Source organism: Abrus precatorius, unplaced genomic scaffold (assembly GCF_003935025.1).
Source record: "Abrus precatorius isolate BTA unplaced genomic scaffold, Abrus_2018 Scaffold9, whole genome shotgun sequence".
Lineage (NCBI taxonomy): Eukaryota > Viridiplantae > Streptophyta > Magnoliopsida > Fabales > Fabaceae > Abrus > Abrus precatorius.
In genome coordinates, this window is record NW_020874439.1 from 1,755,744 (window position 1) to 1,765,134 (window position 9,391).

Genomic DNA, 9,391 nt, shown 5'->3' on the forward strand with positions numbered 1-9,391 from the left:
CACGCCACTCACAAGGACCATTTTTCCCTGCCTTTTATTGATCAGGTCTTGGAGCAGATAGCAGGAAAATCCAATTACTACTTTCTAGACGAATTTTCTGGTTACTTTCAAATACACATAGCCCCAGAGGATTAGCATAAGACTACCTTTACTTGTCCTTTTGGTAGCTTTTCTTACAAACGGATGCCATTCAAACTGTGTAATGCACCTGACACTTTTCAGAAGTGTATGATAAGCATATTTACAGACTTCTTAGAGACCTCACTTAAAGTATTCATGGATGACTTTACTGTTTATGGGTCTTCGTTTGATGCATGTTTGGATAGCTTGTCTAGAGTATTAGATAGGTGCATACAGTTCAATTTGGTTTTAAATTATGAAAAATGTCATTTTATAGTGACCGAAGGGATTGTACTAGGGCATGTAGTGTCAAGTAGGGGTATTGAGACTGATAGAGCCAAGATTGATGTAATGGTTTCATTACCTTACCCTACTTCTATGAAAGAAGTGCACTCTTTTCTTGGCCATGGAAGTTTTTATAGACGCTTCATCAAGGATTTCAGTAGAATCGCGTCCCATTATCTACTCTTTTGTAGAAAGATGCTAATTTCATCTTTGATCAAACTTGCAAGGACGCTTTTGATGAGCAAAAGAGGTGCCTCACTTCAACGTCCGAGTTGGGAGATTCCATTCGAGCTTATGTGTGATGCTTCAAACTTTACAGTTAGTGCTGTCCTTGGTCAAAAAGTGGAGAAGCAACCCCATGTCATAGCCTATGCTTCTCGGACATTGGATAAAGCATAAGAAAACAACATCACTATAGACAAGAACTTTTAGCCGTTGTTTTTGCTTTAGATAAATTTCATTCATATTTACTTGACTCTAAAATAGTTGTTTTCTCTGATCATGCAGCTCTGAGATACTTGCTTAAAAAGTTAGATTCTAAACCGAGACTAATTCGCTGAATGCTTCTTCTGCAAGAATTTGACATTGAGATCAAAGATAGATGTGGTGCAAAAAACCTAGTAGCAGACCATTTAAGCAGAATTCAGCAGCCACTGAAGGATCTCCTCATTAGAGACACCTTTCCAAATGAGCACCTTTATCACATTGGAGGGCATGATCCTTGGTATGCAGACTTGGTGAATTATTTGGCTGCCAAGGAGATTCCTACATACTTTTCCAAAGTTCAAATTGTCAAGCTGAAGAGTGATTCCAAATACTACATTTGGGATGATCCATACTTATGGAAGATATACAGTGACAAGATTATTAGACGATGTGTGCCCGAACCTGAGTTCCAGTCTGTGCTTAGATTTCACCATTCCTTGGCTTGTGGTGGACACTTTGGACCTCAACGTATAGTCTGAAAGATTTTAGATTCTGGACTATATTGGCCTTCAATGTTCTGGGATGCACACAACATTTGTAAGACATGCAAGCGATACCAAAGGACTGGAAATATCTCGCACCGGAATGAGATACCCATCTACCTCTTCTTTTCTGTGAGGTGTTTGATGTATGGGGCATAGATTTTATGGGTCCTTTTCCTGTTTCATTTGGCTATACCTATATTTTGTTAGCAGTGAAATATGTCTCCAAGTGGGTGGAGGCAAAGGCCCCTCGTACTGATGATGCTCGTGTTGTTGTAGGTTTTGTAAAGTCATATATTTTCTGTAGGTTTCGATTTCCCAAAGCATTAATCAGTGACTAGGGATCACACTTTTGCAATTGCACAATGGCTGCCTTACTTTGGAAGTTTGGGGTTATGCATAAAGTTTCTACACCATACCACCCTCAGACTAACGGACAAGCAGAGATCTCCAATTAGGAAATAAAGCAAATCCTGGAGAAGACTGTCCAACCCAACAGAAAGGATTGAAGTCTACACTTGGAGGAAGCTCTATAGGCTTACAGAACCGCCTATAAAACACCTATTGGAATGTCTCCTTATCGGGTTATTTTTGGTAAAGCATGTCATCTACCAGTAGAAGTGAAGCATAAGGCATTCTGGGCGATCAAAGAATTTAACCTAGATGTAGAGGCAACAGGCTTGCATAGGAAGCTTCAATTACAAGAGTTGGAGGAAATTTGTAAAGAAGCATATGAGAACTCCAACATTTACAAAGAGCGCACCAAGGCTTTTCATGATAAGCTAATAGGGCGTAAAGAGTTCCACATTGGTGACAAAGTCCTTTTATATAATTCTAGACTTAAGTTAATGTCCGGTAAATTGAGATCTAGGTGGGATGGTCCCTTTTTAGTTATTAACATTTTTCCTTATGATGTTGTTGAACTTCAGGATATGGGATCGCAAAGGAGCTTCAAGGTTAATAGGCATCGACTCCAGGTTTTTCATGAGAGGTTGGGGGAACATGAACAAGAGAAGGCCACTTTTGAATTGGCCACCTACCCTGATTTATAGCTCTCTCACTTATTGGATTGTTTGAATTGTCCTTATGCTTATTGTGTTTTCCATTGAGGACAATGTTAATTTCAAATGGGGGGAGTATTATGTTTTTGGTGTGTACATAGTCTAATTAAATGATTATTTCAAGGCTTTGATGGATTGATTGAATTATTCTTCAGTTTGATAGGTGGACTTTGATATCTTATGTGTTTGATTATTTGGGATAGAATATATACCTTGTGAGGCTTTGAGCCATATAGATGACAATATCATGTCATTTTACTTTCCTTCATTGTGTGATTGTACTCATGGTTGTATAACACTAGAACTTGCCTTGAGCCTTTTTGAGACTATATTTCCATATGCTTGTATTAACATGATAGAGTCATCATTTCCTTCTTGCAAACTACTAGCCAAAAAGCCAACCTTATATTATTTCCATTGTTTAAGCCCCTTAAGCCTAATTTTCCTATTTCTTGTGATCTTAACTCATTTCAAGCCAAAGGTATAAAATAATAAAATGATCCAACTTTAGGGATACAAGAGCTTTGGAATTATTTTGGGAATAGTCATAGAAATAAGTGTGGGGGAGATTACTTTAGACAATGCAAGAGAAAAGAAAAATCAGCTACTTTTTTTAAGAAAAAAAAGAAGAAGAAGAAGAGAAAAAAAAAGAAGGAAAAGAAACATTGGATGGCTAGCAAAAGTAAAAGAGAATTATTTTTGGATTGTATTACATTATATCTTTGTTTAGGGGATTTACTTTCATGCTTACTTTCTTTGGATTCATTCTCCATTATTCTTATATCCTCTTTAGTTTTAGCTTAATTACCGTTGTAATTTTTCCACCTTCATTATGCCCCTTTATAACCTAGAAAAATCCTTTTGATTTTTGTGTGTATGTGTGAATTCTAGTAGAGAAATGGGCAATCGGCAAGCTTATGGATGATCATGCTTCATGTTGTGCATTTTGAGTGACACACTTTACCTTATACACTTGAGTGATTGAGAGTATATCGTGTCAAGATTCTATCTCTCATGATTCATTCACTTGATTTGATAAAGTTCATTTGTCAATTTGAAGCGTGAGGATTGATTTCCATTCTAGCTATGATATTTCAACTTGATGGCCTTCGTACATAGCCTAATTTGTTTTAGGTTCCCTATGGTTTGATTTTGTGATTTGCCCTGAAGGGCAAAATCCTAAGTGTGGGGGAATTTGATGTAACATATTTTATGTTTATATTTAATATTTTATTTTGATTAATAAACACTTTTCATATGCTTTATTTTTATAATTTTTACCATTTTCTACTTATTTAAATAAATTGGGCCTATTACAAATAAAAGCTTTAATTTCGTATTTTCAGTTATTATGACATCTGACTACTCTTTTGACCATAACTTTTTCTATAGATACCATTTTTGGCTTATTCTAGTTGCATTAGATTCTACACATCTAGGAATTCAAAATACATATATGGATCGCTGGATTTGGAGTTGTTTTCAATTTTTTATGATTTTTTTGAAGTTGAGGCAGATTTGCTGAATATTGTTGCGAGATTCCATTTATACCCTTGTTATTTAATAATTGTATTTGGGCTTTTAGATATTATTGAGGCTCGCATTTTCGCCACTTAATTTACCCTAATCAGAACCTATAAATAGACTAATAAGGTTCTAAATTTGAGAGTGATTAGACACTTTGAGCTTTTGAGACTAGGCCGAACTATCTCGTTCTTTTCTCATTCTTGCGTGGGTTAAGCGTTTTAATGGAAGGCTAAATCTCTTGTTCAATCTGAAGAATTCAAATGTTGTAGTTCTGACTTGAGTTTTTCACTAACTGCTCTGAGTTTGTTCTCGTTTTCTCTCCAATCTCAGAATTGTTTATTACGATCGTGATTGACTTTTCTTTTGTTAGATTTCAAATTAGGACTCGATTGATGCTCTAATTTGATAATTAATGTGAATTAGGTTAAATGTTTATTTGATTTAATTAGTAACTCTATTCAATTAAGTTATTCGATTGAATTAATAATTGAATTAGATGATTGTTCAAACGTAGATTTAAATCTTTAGATACTGTGATAGTCAGAGTTACACGCAATTGATATTCTGTGGATTGATATTTCTTAATTCATTTTTTACTCACTTTAATTCTGTTTGTAATTTAATTTGATTAATTGCAATTTTTAAAACCCAAAAAAACTTATTTGCATTTTTTAAAAGAAAATCTAAAATTGAATTTGACTGAAAATGTGTCTTCGTGAATTGACCTTGGTTTGGCTCTATACTACAAAATCTTTAAAAAACTTAGTTGTTTTGATAGTGACTCGGCAATTGTCTACATATAGTCAGGAGCTTCGTTAGGAAATGAGGGTATGACCTGTGAATATCTATTTTTTAATAATTTATCGTGCACCCCGTTATCGTTAGCATTCACCATCCTCATTTTCCCAAGATTTTCCCAATCTTCTCCAGACTCTATACCCCTTTTGTATCGCTGTACTATCCATATTTATTCTCTTTCTCTTTCTCAGCATTTCTCATTTCTAGATTCTTTCTATCAATTAGCATGTCATAATATGTGGGTTACAATTTATATAAATTCGTGAATCATAATATATATTATAATACATTCTTTAGTGTGCTATAATATGTATCGTAATTACTTTTTTTTTTCAAGTTATTTTGACCCATGCATTATAATCATGTATCTCATTCTTTCTCTATCATACATCACATACTTTCAATATCAATCAATACTTTAATTATTCATGTGAATTTACCCAATTTGAATACATTTCAGCTATCAATATCATATCTATACTTATCGCATCATGCCAGTCTAACATAAAAAGTTATCATACAATATCACACCATGCAATCAGTATAATAGGCCAATCTAGCATAGAAATTACCATAAATATCACACCATACAATCAGTACAATATGTCGAAGGTCGGACATCTTCAAACTTAGTTCAACTCGTACAATTTCAATATAGTCTTGTAACCTACAATTCATTATTTTATATCCTTTATTACTTAACTCATCAGCATTATAAGGAACTTAGTTCTAAAACTTATTAAAGCTATTCTAACCCATATATTTTATACCAAAATTACATTTTTACCACATGATTTCATAAAAATTATAGGTTATTCACATTCTCCTAAGATCACCATATATGTATATAAAACTAAAGCTCGAGAATACTCCCCTTACCTGGTAACAGTTGTTCAAAACTAGTTTTTCTGAAGGATCCACGGAGAGGTTCCACGGCATCCACTGAGATATCGTCCAAAAGATGAAGTTTCCTAAGTATTTAAAGATAGATGTCTTAATATAAGAAGAAAATGGAAGAAAAGAAATAAATAGATATCTAAGCTCCGAGAGATTTACTTAGATTTGAATGAAATCAATGTTTGAGCTTGGTTCTGGAAGAGATTCGAAGTTCTAGAGAGTTCTCTTTAGAGAGAGGGAGGAGAGAAGACAGAGAAAATGAAGAGAGAAGGTCGTTTGGTGAGAAATGAACATTTTTTAGGCTGAGATTTCGTAAATATCATTCTAAACTCACGCGATCTCTCTTGAGTGATAAGATTCTCACTTGAGCGAGCTTCCATCCTCGCTTAGGCGAGCCTTCCTCGCCTGAGTGAGACAACCAGACAGCGAGACTACCCATTTTTCTGATATTCTCGCTTGAGTGAGAACACTGTTGCTTGAGCGGGAACACTCTTGCTTGAGCAAAATACAATCTCACTTGAGCGAGCTATACCTCGCCTGAATGAGATTAAGTCTAGAGAGCACATATCTTTCCTACGACTCCTCGCTTGAGCGAGCTCTATCTCGTTGGGTGAGCTGCTCCTAGCTTAAGCGAGATCCCTCTCTCACCTGGGCGAGAGGACCGTTGGGGCAACGTTATCTCATTCTCTCTTGAGTGAGACTCATCTTGCTTGAGCGATAGATTCCAGAACGTTCTATTTTAGGAAATCCTACATTGCTTGAGCGAGATTAATCTCGCTTGAGTGAGATATTCTTTATCCAAATTCCTATTTTTCCTATTTTTCCTATCCAAGAGTAATAAAATTAAGGGTGTTACACCACCTCTGATACAAGTGTTTAAATAGGTCTATAATAGGCGAGGGGTTGCAGGAAAGATAGGGTTCCCTCTGGAACCAATCTTGCTTAGGCGAGGTGGAGCTTGCTCATGCGAGATTGTATCTCGCCCAAGCGAGAGTGTTTTCGCTCAAACGAGAATATTAGAAAAATGTGTAGTCTCGCTTAAGCGAGAATCTTATCACTCAAGCGAGGTTGCGCTAGTTTAGAAGGATATTTAAGGATGTCAAATCAATTGAAAAAAACACTAAATGGAAATATCAAACTCCATCCATTCAACCAATATTTATTTCTAATACTTCCTTGCCTTTTTTATTCTTCAGAGAAATCCAAACAATTTACATTAAGGCAGGCCCTGAAAATTTTCCATCTGAGAGGCAAATTGGGAAAGTGCCCTTGTGGAAGACCCATCTTCTTTAAATGCATCAGCAGCTGCATTTTTTAGCTTCTCAATTCTTTGGCGAATCCAATTTCCTTCTTCAGCCAGCATTAGACCTTTAATCACCTCAGCAATTTCCTCTCTGTTTGCTATACAATTTTTATTAAATTTGGGCCTTAATGCCACTTTGAGGCCGTCGGTTAGCAAAACAGCATTCATTTTCTGTTCAGCAAACAGTGGCCAAGTCATCATTGGCACTCCCAACACAATGCTCTCAAGCGTTGAATTCCAACCACAATGGGTTAGAAACCCACCAGTTGAAGTGTGGCTAAGGATTTGGGTCTGCGGTGCCCAAGAAGGAACAACCAACCCTTGTTCTTCTGTTCTCTCTAAGAATCCATCTGGTAAGAACTGTAAAGGGTCATCATTTGCAACACCAAGGTAAGCCGCATTCACTGAATCACTCGGTGCTCTCAAAACCCACAAGAATTTCTGACCGCTCAACTCCAATCCCAAAGCTAGCTCATTAAGCTGTTGTTGAGAGAGAGTGCCCCCACTTCCAAAGGACACATACAAAACAGAGTTGGGCCTTTGCTTTTCCAACCATTTCACACACTCTGACTCATTTGATTCACTACTTGGCCCAGTTTGTACAATTGGTCCAACCAAATAAACAGGGGCATTGATTTTGCTGCTACCTTCGCTCTGTTCTTGCAAAACATTTACTGTACCGTCTTCAATTTCAGAGAAGCTATTAACCAAGAAACCATCAGCAAGTGGGAATCTCTTGCAGCGTTGAAGAATAAGCTCATAAGCAAGACTAGATCGATCTTGAAAATGCTCCGGGAGATCATGGCCTTGAATTGGTATGCAACCCGGAATTTGAATGGCTTCTTTATGATCTTTGTATTCACATGAAACTTGTTCATGTAAAGTTTGCAAATGCAAGAACAGTGAGAGCGTCATGGCAGAAGTAGGGAAGTATATGTAAGAGAAGAGGTGGAACTCTTTTGCTATTTCTAGTGCCTCGTTTGCAAAAGGATCAGCAACTAAAGCAGTTAGAGGCGAGGTTGAACAGAGTGACCGCAACGCGTGGCGGAATGATGGCATGGACTGAGACACTGCAAGTTGTATTTGCACTGCTGGAGGAACATCTTGAGGTAGGTCTTGTTTGTTCACAGGTGGGAGGAATGTGTAGTCTATGTTGGAAGGAAGAGATTGAAGCAAAGTGAGTGTGGCAGGAACAGGTGCATTAATAGTTGGGAAGATGCAAGTCACATGGAAGTGCTGATAGAGATGAAGGAGTCTCTTGCAGAACTCAACAATAGAGGCTTGGTGGCTGAATGCAGGGATTGAAATTACAGCTATATGGGTTGTTTTGGCCATGGAATCTCTGTTTTGGCTTATGGTTTGGGTTTGGGTTTTATATATGCATATATTAGTATGGATCTCTTCTTTTTGTACAAGCAGGCCAACCTTGACCTGAGATTTGACATTTAGCTATTTAATTGTAGCTTTATGTTGACAGCTATGTATTATATTATATATAATCGATAGCTGTTTGAATGTTTGAAAATCCTTTCTTCCACATATATATTGATGGGTCAAAGGTTCATGTGCGTGTCTTATAATATGTCTTCATCATCATAAACAATTATTGTTGGATGGCTTGACGGCGAGCATGACCATACATACGGTGGGTCATTGTAGTTTTGTTTAAGGAGCAATTTCTTTTTTCCTTTTTCTTATCATTAAGACCATCCAAAAGCCACTTTGAGACCTAATTCTCGACTAATCCGAGTTAAGGAGGGTAAAACTCGACAAAGTTTATGCAACACATGTCAAAATCTATGAAATTCACAGCAGTTCTTGAAACATTAAACGATTTTATTTTATTTTTGTCTAAAATGCATATATTTCAAAAAAAAAAAAAAACTTCTGTTTTCCTTGCTTTCTGTGACCTATTGTGGCTTTTTTTCTTCATAATTTACTTTTAGATTAATCTATTTCAAAAATTTATTTTTAAAATTTGCCCTAATGAAGTCGGTCAAGAAGCCGTTAAATTGTCTATTGGCAGACAACTTTTGTTATGCTATACTTTACGTTTCATATGCATGTGAGTCGAGGTCTTAGGCTAACATTGAATTGAATAATCGATGTCTACTAGATAACTCACTGTTCAGTCATTCTTAAGTAAATCAGAAATCCAACACCTCTTTAGTTTCACTTCTAGACAAGGGGTATAACATCCTCATTTTTCTCCTTCCATGAATGCGATTTTTTCTTTTTTCTTAAAGATAATTTAATATATTTTATGATTTTATTTAAATAAGTTTTGAGATAAAAGTATTTATCTTATTTCATTTAAATAATTCATCGATATGTGTTTGGTTATTTTTATGAATCTCAATGTTTTGCATTATTTAGAAATCTCATAATTATATTTGAGTTGCAAATATTATACAAACTAGCAAAGGTGGTGC

The 9,391-nt window shown here is 36.0% G+C and overlaps 2 protein-coding genes across 2 annotated transcripts; one reads left to right on the plus strand and one right to left on the minus strand.

Annotated features, from left to right (window-relative positions):
• Positions 1–1,942: 1,942 nt before the first annotated feature.
• Positions 1,943–2,425, plus strand: LOC113849515. Its single transcript, XM_027479467.1, has one exon. The coding sequence runs from the start codon at positions 1,943–1,945 to the stop codon at positions 2,423–2,425; it is 483 nt and encodes a 160-aa protein (XP_027335268.1).
• A 4,404-nt stretch (positions 2,426–6,829) lies between these two features.
• LOC113850570 (hydroquinone glucosyltransferase-like) lies at positions 6,830–8,295 on the minus strand. Its single transcript, XM_027481153.1, has one exon. It carries the CDS (start codon positions 8,292–8,294, stop codon positions 6,873–6,875), a length of 1,422 nt encoding a protein of 473 aa, XP_027336954.1. The 5' UTR covers position 8,295; the 3' UTR covers positions 6,830–6,872.
• Between the last annotated feature and the right edge of the window lie 1,096 nt (positions 8,296–9,391).